Below are 18,820 nucleotides of genomic sequence, written 5' to 3' on the forward strand. Positions count from 1 at the left end.
GGCTGCCAGAGGACTCGCGGCTGGTCGAGTTGCAACGCCGGTGCCGCCTCACCACCACCGCCGCCATTGTTGTTGCCGTTGTCGTTGTTGTTCTCATCATCATCGCCGCCGCCTCGGTTGCTCAGGCCTACACCAAGACCGACGGCGAGAGCAATGGCGACGACTAGGACGACACCCACGAGCGCGAGCTTCTTCCATAGCGGCCATCGCGGCTTGGCGGTGGCGGCCTTGGGCTCGGCGTGGAGCGAGTCGGCAGAGGCAACGTCTGCAGAGGGCGGCATATTGGGAGGATGGGCGGGGGCAGGGATGTGAGTGGGATGAGGTGGGTGGGTGAGATGCGAGTGAGACCGGAGGAGGGGAGATTCTGGAGAGGATCGACCGGGCCTTGTGGGGATGATGGACCTGCCGAGCTGGGAGATCTATCGCCGACAGGACAAAGACAGGTCTTTTTTGAGTTGAGAAAGGGCAAACCCAAGATCGATCGATGGTGAGATGGCTGAGGGGCTGATGATCTGAGGGATGATGATGATCCTCAACCGAATGTGAGCGGACGGAGGCAGGAAGCTGACCGAGTCGGCCGATGAAGCTGACGACGCCGGCTGATGCGGGATTTTTTACCTGAGAAAAAAAAAAAAAGAGAAGTCTTCTGCAAACCAAAGAACGAGTGGCTGATGGTAGATTTCAATAGTTCCCTCAACGGCAGGCAGGTGAACAGATGGTTCTCGTGGAGCAATGAGCAATTGTGCTGAAGAGGAGCGAGTCGTGGATCAATATGAGTTTGTGTTTGGTGGGAAAAGGGGGGGCCTTTGTCGGCGACATTGTAGGCGCAGCTTGCGTGGCTCGCACAAGCCCCAGGCCCAAGAGTCGAGCCTGCCAGAAGGGGGGTGGAGGGGGGGGGGGGGTGAAGGGTGCTGCTTTAAGGGGACCTTTACACCCATTCTTCCAGCGGGGTGAAATCCCCCTGAGAACCTTTGCGCTTTGGAAGCTTTGGGGGTCTGTGTCTGCCTAGGCACCTTACTGCCATGCTCGAGGGAGGTACTGAAGTAGGTGGGAGGCAAGAATGGTCAGTGGTCAGCACCTGCTGGGTGCCTGGGAGGGTGGAGTGTCTGTCGTGCTTTGGGCGCTTGGGACCCGCTTGTCCCGCAGGCCTCCCCTTCCTCAACGAATCAAGGAGCTTCCCGCAAGCTCAGCCCTCTCTTTAAGACTGTACCCTGCCTGGTAGGTATCCCCAGTCAGCCTGAGCGGTGCTGGCCCGCCTGAGCCTGGTACCTACCAAGCCTCCTTACCTCACCAGGCCAGGAGGGCTGGGGCCTCGGCCTTGGCGGCTCCCTAAAACGGGTCCCTAGGGCTCTCCCCCACGATCGCCCATTTCCCCTTTCGGCCGTGTCCACACCGCTGAGGACCATGAGGATCCTATTTCAGGCGAGGGCCCTGACGATCTGGCCCGAGCCAAGTGCATACACCTAACCCACATTGGGCAAGCTGCTCTGACGCTGCTCTCACCGGTGCTATGGCGTGCACAAACAGGAGGCTCTCGAACCTCGCCATGTACCTCTACCGGTGAGTCTCTCTCTCTCTCGCTCTTTCTCGTCGTCGATGCTCGCTAGACCAGACCAAACTAGACCAAGCGCCTGTACTGCTACCCCCCCTCCACTCTGCAGACCTAATCCCCGGCAGGCGTAATCTGATCCGAGGCCACGGGAACCTCTTTTCCGATTTCTGGCTTAGTCGAAGCACCTAGCTTCTCTGTGTGAACCTTTGTCCTCAAGCTTTTTTTTCCTCGCCATTTCTCATTTTGGTGACGCCACCAAACGACTTGGTCCCAATATACTCAACTTGCTCATCTCATCTCTCCTCAAAAAGGAAAAGGTGCTCTTGACAAGGTTGCTTGACAAGGCAAGCAAGTAGTGGGAGAGGAAGGGGGGCGTGTGCAACAGAAACAAAAAAAAGACAACCGACAACAGGCCATAAACCAGGGGGGTTAATTACGTGGCCAGCATAAAAATACACTCTGCCTGCTTACCGCCTACATGGCCTTCAGAGTGAACCGGCCAACGAACCAGCCGGTCCAGGGAGCTAGCCAGAATGACGAGATGCCATCATTCAATTTGCAAAGCTGACATGAACCCTTGAAAATGGCCTGACGGAGCCCACGACCACCAGACCACCCTACTCACTTACGTTGTTGGCGGAGGATTCGGGTGCTTCTTCGTTTTTTTTTTTTGGTCCCTTGCACCCGCGCATTGCTCAGACAGCCAGACAGAACCAGGTGTGCCAAGATCAATAATCAAGTTGACGTGCTCCGCATGAGTCTCTCCAGATCCTTGCTTTTTTCGTACCGTTGTGCCGTTCTGCATACGAACCAGGGGCCCTGTTCAGTGTTTCTTTTGTCTTGACCTATGCCACGTAGTCATGCATGTGCATCAAACCCCCTGCCTGCACCCCCCAATGACACCCAGTTGGCCCCCCTGAGTGATCGACGCCTGCACAGCATTCACCCCCGCACACACCCCCGGGGGTTTCATCCCGTGTGGGTCGATGGAGAGGGGGATCAAAAGGGGGGGGGGTTTGCTTAAGCTGACACCACCTGAAGTGGGCTACTGGTAGCGCTTCCACTGGTGTCGAATCGTCGCAACTTTTCCGTCTCATGCTGCCATTGCGCCAACACGAGGTCCGAAAAGAAGAGGGAGGGGGGCGTGCGTGTCTCTCTCGCTCTCTGTCTCTCTCTCTCTCTCTCATCCACACAAAGGGCACAGTGGCATTGAGCACGGCAGGATCGGACCACTCACTGCCCGAGGGCCCTCCCGCCGAAGATTTGGTTTCTGGTTCCTGGTGCGCTTTGTGCCCACCACCTCCACCACCACCACCAACCACCAACCACCAACCACGGCGGTTTTCGTCTCGTCTCTTCTCTCTCGCTCGTCTGGTCTCGTCTCGTCTCGTCTCGGGGTGAGCCGTCTGCCACCAGCGCATCTGTCAGCGGCACACACGCTGAGGGTGTGTGGCGCGCCCGCCACCCCGTCTCCATTGTGCGTCTGCGGCGTGCGTGCCCATCCTTGAGGCTGCGAATCCGAAGCCCGCCCTGGCGCACGCTGGAGTCAGTCGGTCAGGCACCTGCAGGTTTATTGATCGCGTGGCAGACGGGCAAAGGAAGAACGCAAGGAGGAGGCGAAAATTGCAATCCTTCCGCCGCAATCGGTGAGGACCTCTTGTCATGTTCGTGTTCAACAATCATCGGATGGAAAATTCCGATGTGGCTTTTTTTTTTCCCTTTCCTGCTTCCTTTCTCCTGTCGTCCTCTAGTTTCCTCTGGTCGGTCAAAGTTTGTTGAGCTGACCGCCAGACCGCTGGTTGTTGACGCCGAGCTTCCAGGAGTCAGGCCATGTCGCGGCAGCTGATCTTTCCATCTCGGATCCTCCCAAAAAGCTGGTTGACATGAATGAGGGCAATCCATGGCGAAGCTGATCGGCCATGGATGGGGCCAGGATAGGTAGATCACATCAACCAGACCAGATCAGATCAGCCAGGCCCGAACGAGAAGAGACCATGCCTGAAGCGATATCGATGAGGCGAGAACTCAGACCATTATGGGAAACTGATGGCCGCTTGGCAGCGCGTAGATTGAACAAAGACCCCGTCGTCCCGGGTCTCTGGGACTCCGGGGAAGGTTTTGCTCTGCATCGAGACCTGAGCCTGGCTGGGCCCAGCCGGGGGATGGATGGGATCACCAAATCCGTCGCCTTCATGCCCCAGAGCTTTCCGGCATCTGCGACCCCAGAGTTCTGGATCAGGAACGACATGGACAAACAAAGGGAAGAATGGCGAAGACTAAAAACTGAGGAACAAAGATCCAGACCCTGAGATGCTTCCCGACATCGACGCAAATGTCATAGCTCTGCGCAAAAATTCAAATCCTGCGTGGGAGCTGGACCCCGAAAGACGACGGGGCTAGCTATCCACGTCTACCCACATGGTCCGGTGGCCGAAGACCGCTCATCCGTCCCGATGCAGTAAAGCATCACGGCGGCGCGCCCACCAGCTCTACCCAAGCGTGAATCGAGCCTTGCTGACGCCTCGCTGCTCTGGCTGCTCTCACTGCTCTCGCTCTCGCCCCAGAGGCCAGGCTCTCCGGGGGCTGAGACATGGCTGACCATCTACCCTTTGACCCTGGATCCCCACACCCTGAACTTGGTTCTTTTCCGTCCAGGCCGTCCCTCCAGCTGGCAGCCCTAAGTCCCAAAAGAGATGCTCAAGGTGGGCTCGTCAAGCTTTGCGGTGCCGTGAGGCGTGGCGGTCTCGACTCTTTTTTTCTGTTTCGCCCTGGCCGATGCTGGGCCTGGCTCTCAATGGTGTCGATGGCGGGCTTGTCAATGGGCTGTCAGTGGCTCTCACGACCATGCAGGCGGGTTGGAGGACGCACATGGCTGGCTGACGGGTGGCCCCTCGAGATCTACAGCTGAGAATAGTACCTCTCTCCTGAGCATCCAACCTCGTGTTCGATTCGAGTACTTATTGCTCGGGCCCTCACGTCTCCATCGGCCATCTCTTGTCCCCCTCATCATCACACAACAGCAACAACAACAAGAAGAAGAGCCTTCTCTTCTCCACCTGACTCCTACAAGATCTTGTCATTACCCCCATTTCTTGACACTTGTTTGTTCTCTCATTTCCTTCATCCCTGATCCACCTGCATCCAACTACCAGACGACTCACCTGAGCCTGTCGACTCCTGCTTCGGCCCCCCTTCTTCACACCCAACACCTTTCCGTTTTCAGCCCAACCGCAGGACACCATGCGTTGCCAGATCGGCCTCGTCTCTGTCCTGGGCATGCTGGCTTCGGCCCACCCTGCCCCTGCTCTCGATGCCAGGCAGGCGTCTGGCTCTGCCGTGGCCTCCCCTGCCCCCTCTGATACCAACAACAACCCCCAGGAGTCTGCCGTGCCTGTCATCACCACTGCCACCGGCACCGTCGCCACGGCTGCCCCCGTCCAGGCCACCGACGCCCCTGCTTCGGACGGCTCGGACAGCGATGCCGCTGGTGTCGCCGGCACCGTTCTCATCCTCGCTCGTGACGAGTACAGTGCCTCTCTCGGCAGCGCTGGCCTCGTCGGCTACGGCATCAACTATGAGCACTACATCGTGCCCAAGGAGGGCCGGGACCTGCCCAAGCTCAACTCGACTCTGAAGCACGGCAACTACGGTGGCATCATCGTCACCGACGCCCTCGCCTACGAGTACGATGACGGCTGGCACAGCGCCTTCTCCTCTGAGCAGTGGGCTGCCATCCACTCCTACCAGGCCGACTTCCGCGTCCGCATGGTCCGCATCAACGAGTACCCCGGCCCCCAGTTCGGTGTCACCACCGTCGGCGGCGGCTGCTGCGGCGCCGGTGTTGAGCAGCTCATCAGCTTCACTGACGTTTCCGCCTTCCCCACTGCCAACATCAAGAAGTGAGTGCCCCACGCGCAGCACAACCCCTGCTCCTCTCGCTTAAGCATCTTTGACTAACATGATTCTCAGGAACGCCGGTGTCACCAGCCAGGGCCTCTGGCACTACCCCGCGTCCATCACGGACACGGCCACCACCAAGCAGGTCGCCAAGTTCGGTACCGGTGGCACGTACACCTCGGAGACCGTCGCCGCTGTCATCAACAAGATCGACGGCCGCGAGCAGTTTGTCTGGTTCACCTCGTGGGCCCCTGACTGGTCGTCCACCTCCAACTACCTGCAGCACGCTCACATCCACTGGATGACCCGCGGTGCTTTCCTTGGCAAGCGCAAGACGCACCTGAGCGCCCAGATCGATGATGTCCAGCTCGGCACCGACCTGTACTACCCTGCCGGCGGTCACTACAAGAGCACCACAGCTGATCTCAACGGTCACGTCTCTTGGCAGAAGAACCTCAACGCTCGCCTGCCCCAGGGTTCCTCCTTCTGGCTCGAGTTTGCCCACAACGGCAACGGCGACATCGAGGCCGCCACCACCCGCTCCGGCTCGGAGAACTACTGCGACCCCGACACGGCCGTCTACCAGGATGACTTCCCTGCCACTGCTCTTGAGTTCCAGAAGCCCCTCGGCACCGGCCAGGACTACTGGCCCGACATGTTCACCACCTACAACTGGACCAAGGCCTGTGCCGACCGCGACAGCTTTGCCGTCTGGTTCCAGAAGGCTGCCAACCGTGACGCCTTTGGCCACCTCTCGCACACCTTCTCCCACATGTCGCTGAACAACGCCACCTACGCCGACGTCAAGCGCGAGATCCAGTTCAACCAGGCCTGGATGAAGCAGATGGGCATCGACCAGGCCACGCGCTTCTCTGCCCACGGCCTCGTCCCCCCTGCCATCACCGGCATGCACAACGGCGACGCCATCAAGGCCTGGATCGACAACGGCATCACCAACGTTGTCGGTGACAACACGCGCAACCCCCTGCGCAACCTCGGCAACAAGTACCACCCCCTGACGAGCACTGTCGCCGACAACGGCTACGCCGGCCTCAACATCATCCCTCGCTTCGCCACCACCATTTACTACAACTGCGACACGGCCGAGTGCACGCTCCGCGAGTGGAAGGAGACCTCCGCCGGCACTGGCGACTTCAACACGCTCCTTGACAACGCCCGTGCCACCAACACGCGCTACCTCATGAGCCTGCAGTCCGACCCCTACATGTTCCACCAGGCCAACCTCCGCTTCAACGATCAGCCCACCATCACCGTCGGCACCAAGACGGCCAAGATGTCCCTCGTCATGGCCTGGGTCGAGACCATTGCCCAGGAGATGACCCGCCTCACCAACTGGCCCATCACCACCCTCAAGCATGACGACATCGGCAAGTACTTCATCGACCGCAAGACCCTCGACGCCTGCAAGCCCAAGGTCTCCTACGGCTACGCCGCCGACGGCAACTCGATCAAGTCCATCACCGTTACCGCCAACGGCAACTCCTGCGCCGTCCCCGTCCCCGTCACCATCCCCTCCGGCTCCGTCACCGCTGCCGGCGGCTCTGCCACCGCCGACGTCGTCGGCTCTGAGCCCCCCATCCAGTGGGTCACCCTCAGCGGCTCGCCCGTCACCCTCACCCTCGGCACCGCCGTCAGCATCGCTGCCTAAGCGGGAGGAGTTGAGCGACTACCTTGCACATTTTTCACACACACATAATTCAGCATTTAGAGAACGGGACATTGGGGGGGCGTTTCGGGTCATGATTTTGGGGTGTTTTTCTCTTTTCCGGTTTTCGAGTCTCAGGGATACTCGGGTTCGAAAAGAGTGATCTAGCATAATGTCTATCCTTAAGAATAATTTGTTATCCATCATATTTGCTCAGTCTTCTCGTGCTCCGCCTACTTGTGGTCTGATTTCCATTGGTTCGAATGTCGGTGAAGCGCACAGTCACAGCCTCGATTGTTTTCTCGTGATGACAACCGGCGTTGCTGTTCAATGGCCGTACTTGCATGGCGAATCTGATTGATGCGCTCGCTTGTGATCTAGCAGACAACGAAGAAGGTTCCCCTGTGTAAGACATACTTTGGGCTGTAGGGAACGATGGAAGCTGCTTGCGACAGGGCATCATGGATGCATATAACCTCACGGGTAAGGGGCCACGATTATCGCCGGTACATCACACAATGAGTTAAGTGTTTCAAGCAGAGCAGATTGAGTTATTGCCAATTTCTATCGCCCGATTGATTCAGTCAAGATCGGTTGAGATCACGGTTGTGGATGAGATGTCTCCGTGGTCGTGGGATGGAGCAATTAGTACCACCGCAACATTGCCAATACGTGCCTCATGCCTTAAAGTTGTGTCATGAGATGAGGTAGAGAATGAAGTTCAACGGCACCTTTTAGGCTTGACGCGATGAGGTTTCTTGTTCAGACCGGTCGAAGTGGCGTCTGGTGTTCTCGCCCATTGGCGTGATGCTGCCGGTTGCGGCCAGGATGAATCTGGCCGACACCAAACCGGCAATCGCGTGAAGCTTCAATGGATACAAGTAAAAATCTTCCTCAGTACGAGACGTCGGGTATACTGCTGTGACACGAGATGTTCGGCTCAAGTAGCCGTATTGTGAGGATCCAGGGACAGCATCTTGATATCTCTTTTTAGAAAATAATTAAACATCTGTTCAAGGCTATCCAACATCTGCAAAGTGAATAAACATCTCGAAATATCTCATGGGTGTTTTCGCTCATTGGTCGTGCAGTTTTTTCCCCAGGCCTGGTCGTCCGAAATCTCAAACGAGCTTCGTCTCATTTTTGTGGAAAGCAATGGGGGAATCAAGTATCAAAAATGCCATAGACATACACAATGACAGATAGTGTGATTTCTGGTGGATGAAAATAAAATTGAACACTTCCTCTTTATTGAAAGCAAACCGTGAAATTTAGCCGCGAATAGTGCAGCGTGGTCGATGAAATCAGCTTCACTGGCCATGGAGTTCCTTAATGGCAACTCACGATATACACAGCTCAGCCTTGTCTCAAATCACGTGACATAGACGCATCCCGGCAGAGTCTAGTTCTGTAATGACAATCGCGCATGCATGGCATGATTCTTCTCCTGGTGGCGCAAGCTCCGTGGAATTCATCCACTTATAGCTCGATCAAACAGGCACGACGTCTGGGTCATCACGACGGTGTCGCAGACTGATTGACAACCCCCTGCGTATGCTGACAATCATAAAGCGCCGTGGCAGTCGTGTCACGAGCCAAACTACCAGCTCCTGGACGCGATTAACGCCGTCGTTTGCTACCATGCCCGCTAAGATTCCCTCGTGACAGCTTCATTTTTCTTCTCTTACGGCAAATGAAGAGGCACGAACCAGTCGTGAAAAGCAATATCGGGAGATTGCCCGGTCATCGACGTGATTGGACTGGCCAATTCGGAGCTTTGAATTGGCCTTGTGCAAATAATTCGATCGGATCCCGCCCTTGCAAACCTGTGGCAGAAGGAAAATACCACGGCATCGGCGACGGACCGTGTGCCCCTCACAAGCTCCGAGAGGCATCGGTGCTTGCGGTTCAGCTTTGCAAATTTGTAATGTCTTGAAGTGGATGACGTTTGGATGGTGGTCAGATTCATGACGCGTACTAGGACAATAGTGGGATAACATCAGGGCGTGATTGGATCTTCGACATCGCTCGCTAGCGGAAGCTTGTTTGAGAAATGCTTGGTAAATGAATGGTTGCCGGATACGGCACGAGAAGTGAGCCATACGCGGATTTGGCTCGTGAAAGATTTGCGACGCTCCTGGACTAGAGCCTTAAGGTCTAAGTCCTCACGGCAGCTGCACTAAGGTGCCCAAATATTTTGAGGATCGATCAGTTTCCATGAACCTGAAAACGGGACAGGGGTCTCTTCTACATGAGTAGCTAAGGTTGACACACTCCATCGCGGCCTCAGCGCTATTGTCCACAGGGCTGCTGGCCATCAGATGCCGTCAGCACGATGACTGAGGTGAACGCCTCAGTGTGTAATCCACGATTATTGCGTGTGAACTGAAATTCCATATGGGTCATCTGCCATCTGGTATGTCGAAACACATTGAAACACGCGTTCAAGCAGCAAGCCTGAGGATGTGGTACCGCATCGAAACCAACCCAATCAGACCATCTGGCGTAGTTAGCCTACCGTACCTTATCTCGGCATTTTCCCACTTGATGATTTTGAGACCAGTCAGTCTGATCTCATCGTGGATCCCACCCCAGAGCTCGTCATAGACTCCCCCTTACCGCGATGCTTGGGGCACTTCGGACACTTTTGTGACCGATGTCCAGGCAGACTTTCAGACCCTTCTCGGCCTTCGGCCACAGTCAGCCTCGCAGTACGGTCGGCAGACCTCCGTGGCTCCGTGGCCCGTGGCCTGGGATCATAATGTCCGATCTGACTATTTGGTGCCGTGTGCCGCGTCCCTTGAAGCTGTGTAGTGTGTAACTCTTCATTCTCTCTCCAAGGCATTCCGTCTTCGAACAGTCTTACGTTACCTTGTGGTGCCCCGAAATTCACCATCATAGCCTCTGGCGGCTGTTTCCGTCATCCATTCCTGGTCATCTATTCTGCCGCTGAACACATCATCAAGCTGTCCTTGGCCTGTGTGGGCTTGAAGTTTCACCTACAGCCTCGCCGTCATGGAGGCGCGTGCGACACCACTCGATACTGACGTCCCGGGCGGATTCCCTGAGACTCCTGCTTCCAATGGGGTTCCTACGCCACAAGGCCTACATAATCGCAACACTTCCAGCAGGGTTGTTAACTACAGCGCTGGATCCTACATACCCACCTCGAACCACAATGCTGGGCAACCCTCGAATGATGGAGTCGCCGTAAATACTTCCTACTTCGGTTCTATAAACAGCGGTCGAAACGCCCGCGCCGAGCCCTCGCCCACCTACGGCGCCTCCTCCGAGTCCAGCACCTTGCATGGCGATCGGGCGTCGCACGATCGTGATGCTGCTCCCCTAGCCGCTGCCGCTTTTGCGTCGCAGGACTCGAAAATCCTCGACGAAAAGGAGAAAGTCTCGCCAGCTGGCGGCACACCGTCCGACGACGATGGGCCCCAACTCGCGCCATTAAAACCCGCCCCTAGTTCGACGGAGAAGTCACACCTTCACCGTCAGAAGAGCGCCCGCACCGAGGATGAACTCTTCCAGATGCTGTCGAGGCGCCGGACCGGTGCATCCTCAACGGCCGAGGAGCAAGAAGAAGAAAGCGAGATCAACATGCTCATGGCTCGTATGTTCGGAAAGACGCGTCAGGAGAATTCGGAGGAGGAACAGACCCGCCACAGTGGTGTTGTCTTCCGCGACCTGACCGTCAAGGGCGTCGGTCTCGGTGCCAGCCTTCAGCCTACCGTTGGCGACATCTTCATGGGACTGCCGAGAACCTTGAAAAACCTCCTTACCAAGGGTCCCAAGGCTGCCCTTGCCAAGCCGCCCGTTCGCGAGCTCATCAGCCACTTCGACGGCTGTGTGCGACCTGGCGAGCTCCTGCTTGTCCTGGGCCGTCCTGGCTCGGGCTGTACGACTTTCCTCAAGGCCTTTTGCAACCAACGCTCTGGCTTCGAAGCCGTCGAGGGTGACGTCACATATGGCGGCACTGACGCGCAGGAGATGTCCAAGAACTACCGTGGCGAGGTCATCTACAACCCCGAAGATGACCTCCACTACGCTACGTTGTCAGTGAAGAGGACGCTCAAGTTTGCGTTGCAGACCCGAACGCCGGGCAAGCACTCTCGACTCGAAGGCGAGAGTCGTCAGGACTACATCAACGAGTTCATGAGGGTGGTCACCAAACTGTTCTGGATCGAGCACACCCTCGGTACCAAAGTTGGCAACGAGTACATCCGTGGCGTATCTGGAGGCGAGCGCAAGCGTGTCAGTATCGCTGAAGCCATGATCACCAGAGCTTCTGTTCAGGGCTGGGATAACTCTAGCAAGGGTCTCGACGCGAGCACTGCCCTGGAGTATGTTCGGTCCATTCGTGCCATGACCAACATGGCAGACGTCTCAACTGCCGTTTCACTCTATCAGGCCGGAGAGTCTCTCTACGATCTTGCAGACAAAGTTCTGCTCATCGACGGCGGCAAGTGTTTATACTACGGACCTTCCGACAGCGCCAAGCAGTACTTCATGGATCTTGGGTTCGACTGCCCCGACCGCTGGACCACTGCCGACTTCCTCACCTCAGTCAGTGACCCTCATGAGCGCAGCGTCCGCAAGGGCTGGGAGAACCGTATCCCTAGAAGCCCCGAGGAGTTCTACGAAGCCTACAAGAAGAGCGACGCGTACAAAAAGAATCTGGCCGATGTTGAGAATTTTGAGTCGTCGCTCGTTGAGCAACGTCAACAGCGCGAAGCTGCCTCGTCAGAGATTAAAAAGAAGAACTACACCCTTCCTTTCCATCAGCAAGTCATCGCATGCACCAAGCGTCAGTTCCTGGTCATGACCGGAGATCGCGCATCTCTGTTCGGCAAATGGGGAGGCCTCGTTTTCCAGGGCCTCATTGTCGGTAGCCTCTTCTTCAATCTCGCTCCCACAGCCGTCGGCGTATTCCCTCGCGGCGGTACTCTCTTCTTGCTGCTTCTCTTTAACGCTCTTCTCGCACTCGCTGAGCAGACTGCTGCCTTCGAGTCCAAACCCATTCTGCTCAAACACAAGTCCTTCTCGTTCTACCGACCGGCGGCATATGCTATTGCACAGACCGTGGTTGACGTGCCGCTTGTGTTCATCCAGGTCTTCCTCTTCAATGTGATCATCTACTTCATGGCAAACCTTGGACGAACGGCATCGCAATTCTTCATTGCCACCCTCTTCTTGTGGCTTGCGACCATGGTGACGTACGCTTTCTTCCGAGCCATTTCAGCGTGGTGCAAGACCATGGATGAGGCTACTCGCTTCACGGGCATCTCAATCCAAATCTTGGTAGTATACACTGGCTACTTCATTCCACCTAGCTCCATGCCTCCGTGGTTCGGCTGGCTGAGATGGATCAATTGGATCCAGTACAGCTTCGAGGCCCTGATGGCAAATGAGTTTTCCAGCTTGGAACTGCAATGCGAGGCGCCATTCCTGGTGCCCCAGGGTCCAAATGCTTCGCCTCAGTACCAGTCGTGCACACTTAAGGGTAGTGAACCTGGCAGTACTATCGTCACTGGTGCGGCGTACATCCGAGAGGCGTTCTCCTACACTAGATCTCACCTATGGCGCAACTTTGGCTTCCTCTGGGCCTTTTTCTTCTTCTTCGTCTTCCTGACTGCCCTCGGTATGGAGCTGATGAAGCCCAACGCTGGCGGTGGTGCTGTTACCGTCTTCAAGAGGGGTCAAGTTCCTAAGAAGGTAGAGGAGTCAATCGAGACCGGCGGCCACGAAAAGAAGAAGGATGAGGAGGCTGGCCCTAGCGGACACTTTTCGCAGGCCATGCCTGACACGAGCAACGCAGGCGAGACAAGCGGCGACGCTGCAAACCAGGTCGCGAAGAACGAAACTGTCTTCACTTTCCGCAACATCAATTACACCATCCCGTACGAGAAAGGAGAAAGAAAGCTTCTTCGGGATGTTCAAGGCTACGTCCGCCCCGGAAAACTCACTGCCCTCATGGGAGCTTCAGGTACGTGTTTGACTTTGCGTGATTCATGACGGACACCACTGATTGATTATAGGTGCTGGCAAGACGACCCTTCTCAATGCTCTGGCCCAACGTCTCAACTTTGGCACAATTACTGGTGATTTTCTCGTCGATGGTCGACCCCTTCCCAAGTCCTTTCAACGTGCCACAGGCTTCGCGGAGCAAATGGACGTCCACGAGCCTACATCGACAGTTCGTGAGGCCCTTCAGTTTTCGGCTCTGTTGCGACAGCCCCGCGAGACACCGAAACAGGAGAAACTTGACTACTGCGAGACCATCATTGACCTCTTGGAGATGCGCGATATCGCCGGCGCGACTATTGGCAGAATCGGCGAGGGATTGAACCAGGAGCAGCGTAAGCGTTTGACAATTGGCGTTGAGCTTGCTTCAAAGCCTGAGCTACTGATGTTCCTCGATGAGCCGACATCTGGTCTTGATTCTGGCGCCGCGTTCAACATTGTCCGCTTCCTTCGTAAACTGACCGACGCCGGCCAGGCCGTGCTCTGCACCATCCACCAGCCCTCTGCCGTTCTATTCGAATACTTTGACGAGTTGCTTCTTCTCAAGTCCGGTGGTCGTGTCGTCTACCACGGCCCTCTGGGACACGACAGCAGCGAGCTGATCGGCTATCTCGAGTCAAACGGCGCAGACAAATGTCCGCCCAACGCCAACCCCGCCGAATACATGCTCGAAGCTATCGGTGCCGGTGATCCAAACTACAAAGGCCAAGACTGGGGTGATGTGTGGGCTGATTCTTCTCATCGCGAGGCCCGTTCGCGCGAAATCGATGATTTGGTTGCCGAGCGCCAAAACGTCGAGCCGACTGCCAGCCTGAAGGATGATCGTGAATACGCCGCATCCCTCGGCACACAGACGATTCAGGTGGTGAAGCGTGCCTTTGTCTCCTATTGGCGATCACCCAATTACATCGTCGGCAAGTTCATGCTGCATATACTCACTGGTCTCTTCAATACCTTCACCTTCTTCAAGATTGGCTTCTCTTCGACCGATTTCCAGAACCGCCTGTTCTCCATATTCATGACGCTTGTCATCTCACCACCACTTATCCAGCAACTGCAGCCTGTCTTCCTCAACAGCCGCAACGTTTTCCAGTCTCGAGAAAACAATGCGAAGATTTATTCCTGGTTTGCGTGGACCACGGGCGCTGTCCTTGCCGAGATCCCCTATGCCATCGTCGCTGGTGCTGTTTACTTCAAGTAAGTTGAGCCTGGGTTCACCCTTCTGCTGAGCACGGCCGGGTCACCTCTTGAGCCCTTTCGTTTACCAGAATGCTGACTTCGTTGCGTAGCTGTTGGTGGTGGGGGATTTTCGGACTTGATGTCTCCGCCTTTGTGTCGGGCTTCGGTTTCCTCCTCGTCATCCTCTTCGAACTCTACTTCATCAGCTTTGGCCAAGCCATCGCTGCATTCGCCCCCAACGAACTGCTCGCCTCCCTGCTTGTCCCGCTCTTCTTCCTTTTCGTCGTAAGTTTCTGCGGTGTTGTTGTCCCGCCCATGCAGCTCCCCACCTTCTGGCGAGAGTGGATGTACTGGCTGTCTCCCTTCCACTACCTCTTGGAAGCTTTTCTCGCGGCTGTCATACACGACCAGCCTGTCCAATGTGCTTCTGAAGAGTTTGCTCGATTCGAGGCACCGAACGGTCTTAGCTGCGATGAGTACGTTCAGCCATTCATCGCAGAGGCGGGCGGCTACGTGCAGACGGCCTCTGATGGGCTGTGTGAGTTCTGCCAGTACGCCACCGGTGATGAGTTTGGTGTGGGCTTCAGCGTGTACTACAGGAACATCTGGAGGGATTTCGGGATCTTCTGCGGCTTCATTGCATTCAACTACGCCGTCGTTGTTTATCTCGCCACTTAGATTTAAGGGAAAGAACCCCTTGAACCCCTTGAAGGGCCTGATGGCCAAGAGGAAGAATTAGTATTTTGGGAGCCAGCTACCATCATAATTTAATGCCACAGCTTTGTTCGTATCGTCATTTTGTCCGAGGACAGTGTGAACCTCGGCTTCGTATGCCGTACGCGGGCCTGCCCCAGACGATCCACCAAGGGGCCATTGCCCTCATCCAGCCCGAACCCTAGCGCCCGCAGCGCACAGCTCTTCCATGATCACCACGACCAAGGTCGGCTGTCATCCAAGGGCGATTGGTTTAGTGGTATAACGTCTGCTTAGCATCTGAGATCATGAGATCGTGAGATACTATCTGCTGAAGGTCGCGCGTTCGATTCGCGCATTGTCCATCTTTTGCTTTTGTCTCCGCCGTGTTCTACAGCGAAGTCCGAACAACGCGGTATCTCACGTTACAAACTTTTCTATTAGGTATGGGCGGGCCAGTACTCTACACGTAAGATATAGTCAGGGTACATGTCGATAGCAACGCGTGTGTCCTTGCGCCTCATAAGCTTTAAGGTGTAGCATGCTTGGGTAAATGCTCCTTAGTTTGTCGCCTTCTCATCAAATCCCGCCCAATCGGACATTGTTTTCTCGAGGTCCAAATGCGATGTCTCGAGGCCCATCTTCCCCATCGCCTTGATGAGTTCCCCATCATCTACTTCCACGTGCTGCGGACTGCTTCTGCCATATTGCTCGTCGAGTTGCCTTCCGAGCGCATCGGGGATCTTGAAGATTTTGCCAGTTCGGTGGTCCTGAGCCCAGTGCTGTTCGGGCAGTACGATTGGGTCTGGATCTATGATCGGCTGGATCAGGGTCCGATGCTCGTGATAATGAATGGAGCGAGTCCGCCGTTGCTCGTAAATCGTATGGACGTGTGGCCTGATTTCTTCGTGCGTGACAGGTTGTCGCGTGATGACGGTGTGATCGAAACAGACATCGGGGTGCGTCTCAACGCGATCGAATTTCTCGGGTTGGACGTTTACCCCCGCAGTGTCTATCCTACTTTTGCCGGCATCGTAGGTATTGGGCCCCGTACCTTCACTCGATGTGGGGAGCTTCAACTCGGGACTCTCAGAGCTGATCCTAGGCCCAGTCACCATGCTCGACCTGTTGCTAGGAGTGGTCTGGCCACTGGTCTGCCCGCTTTTGCTCCCACGTCGACGAGCGGAACGGGGCTCGAAGTTCGCCCTTTGGAGTTCATATCGATCCCGAGTTGTCCGTGGCCACGACTCAGTCTCTGTAGCGCCAGCCGAGACCTCAGCCACGCCAGATTGATTGCTTGAAGTGGCTGGAGACTTGAATCTGCGAGACAGGGCCTGCCTGAGACGACTTGACCTGGAGGGGATGAGGACGTGATCCATCGTCAATATTACCAGAATGTTGGACATATCCCATGGACAAGGGTAAAAATGCTACCAGAGCACCAGTTATGGGGTCGGCGGGGAGTGCGTGCATCATTTGAAATCCGAAAAGCATGCGTCATCGCCGCCTGAGTACAAAGCGCCGATGCTGTCATTGATAGACGCAAGCAGCAAGCACGGTCCAATGTTCTGAGAAATGACCCGAGGTATATCTGGGGAAGAACTACTCCGGAAGGTCGGTTGGGCTAGACTGTTCTGGAGCGTGTCTGGCTCAGGAATGTCTCAAGTCTATAGTAGATATTGTTGTGAAAGTGGCCGTCCGGAATCGTCATGGTCGTCGATCTGGTGCCACACCGGCTAGCGCTCCCTCCACTCGCCAGGCACCCAGGAGAGCATGCTTCACGCTATAGGGAGTGGCTTTATCTACCGATTTCTGCTTGGTTATTAACATAGCTGCGAGAGTTTGACAGTAAACTTACTAAGCGATGCTACGCAAGGCTCGTCCGTCCATCCATGTCGTCGGAGACTCTCTCTTCCACTGCGAAATACCGGTTGGATGCGGTATTGCGAACTCCGTCAGCACCCCGATCCAGACCACTGTTGCCTCCGGGTATTCGCTCCATTTTCTCGCGAGCCTGGGGCAGTTTCCTGACGTTTGCATCTTGAAGACGAAAGGGTCATTTCATGTTCTGAGAGGTAAAGTAGCCGCGGGTCAGAATACGCGGCAAAAAAAATCGGTACTTGATGCATGATGCTCTGGTCAAGCACGAGCCAGTCCCATGCAGACCAACCACATCATATTTGGCGTAGCTTCATATCCTTGCCATTGAAAAAGCGGTTGTTGGAGCTCAGCATACTGACTCTCAACCTGATTCTCAGCAGACAGGAGCGGGTATAACCAAGAAACATCGAGCATCCGATTTCGCCGGGACCTGAATGCTTTCAGGTAGGTAGCTCGTAACTGACATGGTGGATTGATTCGCCAGGCGTGAAATGGCGGCACGGTTTCCAGCACGGCTTGTCACAGGAATTAGTTACTTCGGGACTGGACGGAATTTCCGTAAGGAAATGATACAGCCATGAGAGAAGTATGTGCAATGATGAAGGACGACAAAGAATAACGAAACAGTCGGATAGACTCAGTTCATAATCTGAGTTCGAAACCGACATTGGCATCTTGGGGATGTAGGTCAGTGGTAGACTGTTCGCTTCGCATGCGAAAGGTCCCCGGTTCAATCCCGGGCATCTCCATTTTTTGCCCTTCCGCCCCTTCACCAAGTACCGACCAGAGGTACAATCTCTGTAATGAAATACAAACAAGAGTGCCTCGTCTGTGTTCAGCTCTTGGTCATGTTTTTTTTTAAGATCTTTTTCCAGATACTCTCGCGGCGGTACTGTGAGTCTGACCTTGATTCTGGTTCGCTAGACTCAAGAATGTCGCGTATCTATGAGGTTTAGATACTCGACATGTGATGAAGGCCACAGTTCCTCTTGGTCATTTTGATCCCATTAAGTCACAAGTGCAAATACCAGTTGAAACCTTTTGTACTCTATGGCATGCGCTTCAAGGCGGAGTTCAACCCAATTGCATTTTCCGGTCCCAACACCTTCCAACTCCGACAGCACGTCTCCTCAGGTTATCATACAGAACCAGCCACCGGTACATCGCGGTACTACTGGTGATTACCTCTTCTTCGTCTTGCCGGCCGATTTGCGCTTCACCGCCTCTACAAGACCACCGAGTTCCTCGCCACTCTTCTTGGCATTCTTCACCTTCTTGACCTGGCGTTCGTCGGGCGCTGCATCACCGCCATTCTTCCTCTTCTTGCGGCCCTCCTCTAGCAGTTGCTGCATGCCCTCTGTGGCCTTATACTTGGGATTCGACGGGTCGATGGCATACTCATGGCTCTCAAAGACAGCCTTGAAACGGTCGTCACCAACATCCATCTTGAAGCCCTCCTGTAGACCGGCCCGCTCGACTTCCTTCTTCTTGCCCTTCTTCTTGTACTTTTTCTTGCTCTGCTTCTCGGCTCGCGTGATTTCGTTCATGTCAAAGTGATCCAAGTGGTCGCCATTATCCTCACCATCACCGGCCATGAGAAGCTCCAGCTGCGCCTTCGACTCTGCCTTCTCCTTCTCCTCGGCTTCCCGCGCCGCTCTCTTGGCCAGACGCTCTTCCTTGCGGATGGGACGTCTTGGTCTTCTTGGATGTCTCTTCCGCCGCGAAGAAGGGGTCGTCGAAGCCCAGGTCCTCCTCCGGCTCCGCTTCCTCTTCAGAAGAAGAAGACTCGGCATCTGGGGTCGCGACCTTCACGTCTTGCCCTCGCCGCCAGGGGTTACTCCTCCTTGCGCTCGCGTTCTTTGCGGGCGTACTTTCTCAATCGTCGTCTCCTCCTCTTCGGAACCTTTGTTCTTTTTGCTTTC

General features: G+C 55.5%; 5 protein-coding genes and 2 non-coding genes across 7 annotated transcripts in view; 4 read left to right on the forward strand and 3 right to left on the reverse strand.

Annotated features, from left to right (window-relative positions):
- VDBG_01224 (endo alpha-1,4 polygalactosaminidase) overlaps window positions 1–281 on the reverse strand; it is a gene marked incomplete at both ends in the record, with an annotated part of 1,130 nt that extends 849 nt beyond the window's left edge. Inside the window, one exon of the mRNA XM_003009495.1 lies at window positions 15–281. Coding sequence (XP_003009541.1) covers window positions 15–281 — 267 coding nt within the window. The remainder of the gene's footprint in view (window positions 1–14) is intronic.
- A 4,511-nt stretch (window positions 282–4,792) lies between these two features.
- VDBG_01225 (conserved hypothetical protein) lies at window positions 4,793–7,118 on the forward strand (the record flags this gene model as incomplete). Its single annotated transcript, XM_003009496.1, has 3 exons — window positions 4,793–5,451; window positions 5,522–6,251; window positions 6,309–7,118. 3 exons carry the CDS (start codon window positions 4,793–4,795, stop codon window positions 7,116–7,118), a joined length of 2,199 nt encoding a protein of 732 aa, XP_003009542.1.
- Window positions 7,119–10,130: 3,012 nt separating this feature from the next.
- On the forward strand, window positions 10,131–15,002 carry VDBG_01226 (brefeldin A resistance protein; the record flags this gene model as incomplete). Its single annotated transcript, XM_003009497.1, has 3 exons — window positions 10,131–13,107; window positions 13,160–14,342; window positions 14,435–15,002. 3 exons carry the CDS (start codon window positions 10,131–10,133, stop codon window positions 15,000–15,002), a joined length of 4,728 nt encoding a protein of 1,575 aa, XP_003009543.1.
- Window positions 15,003–15,280: 278 nt separating this feature from the next.
- VDBG_15023 lies at window positions 15,281–15,382 on the forward strand. The gene has a single exon. It is a non-coding gene; the product is annotated as a tRNA-Ala (tRNA).
- Window positions 15,383–15,577: 195 nt separating this feature from the next.
- Window positions 15,578–16,423, reverse strand: VDBG_01227 (conserved hypothetical protein; the record flags this gene model as incomplete). The annotated part of the gene is made up of 1 exon (XM_003009498.1): window positions 15,578–16,423. One exon carries the CDS (start codon window positions 16,421–16,423, stop codon window positions 15,578–15,580), a length of 846 nt encoding a protein of 281 aa, XP_003009544.1.
- A 1,152-nt stretch (window positions 16,424–17,575) lies between these two features.
- Window positions 17,576–17,647, forward strand: VDBG_15024. Its single transcript has one exon. It is a non-coding gene; the product is annotated as a tRNA-Ala (tRNA).
- A 432-nt stretch (window positions 17,648–18,079) lies between these two features.
- On the reverse strand, window positions 18,080–18,691 carry VDBG_01228 (conserved hypothetical protein; the record flags this gene model as incomplete). The annotated part of the gene is made up of 1 exon (XM_003009499.1): window positions 18,080–18,691. The coding sequence occupies one exon, from the start codon at window positions 18,689–18,691 to the stop codon at window positions 18,080–18,082; it is 612 nt and encodes a 203-aa protein (XP_003009545.1).
- Between the last annotated feature and the right edge of the window lie 129 nt (window positions 18,692–18,820).

Source organism: Verticillium alfalfae, genomic scaffold (assembly GCF_000150825.1).
Source record: "Verticillium alfalfae VaMs.102 supercont1.1 genomic scaffold, whole genome shotgun sequence".
In the NCBI taxonomy this organism is placed as follows: Eukaryota; Fungi; Ascomycota; class Sordariomycetes; order Glomerellales; family Plectosphaerellaceae; genus Verticillium; species Verticillium alfalfae.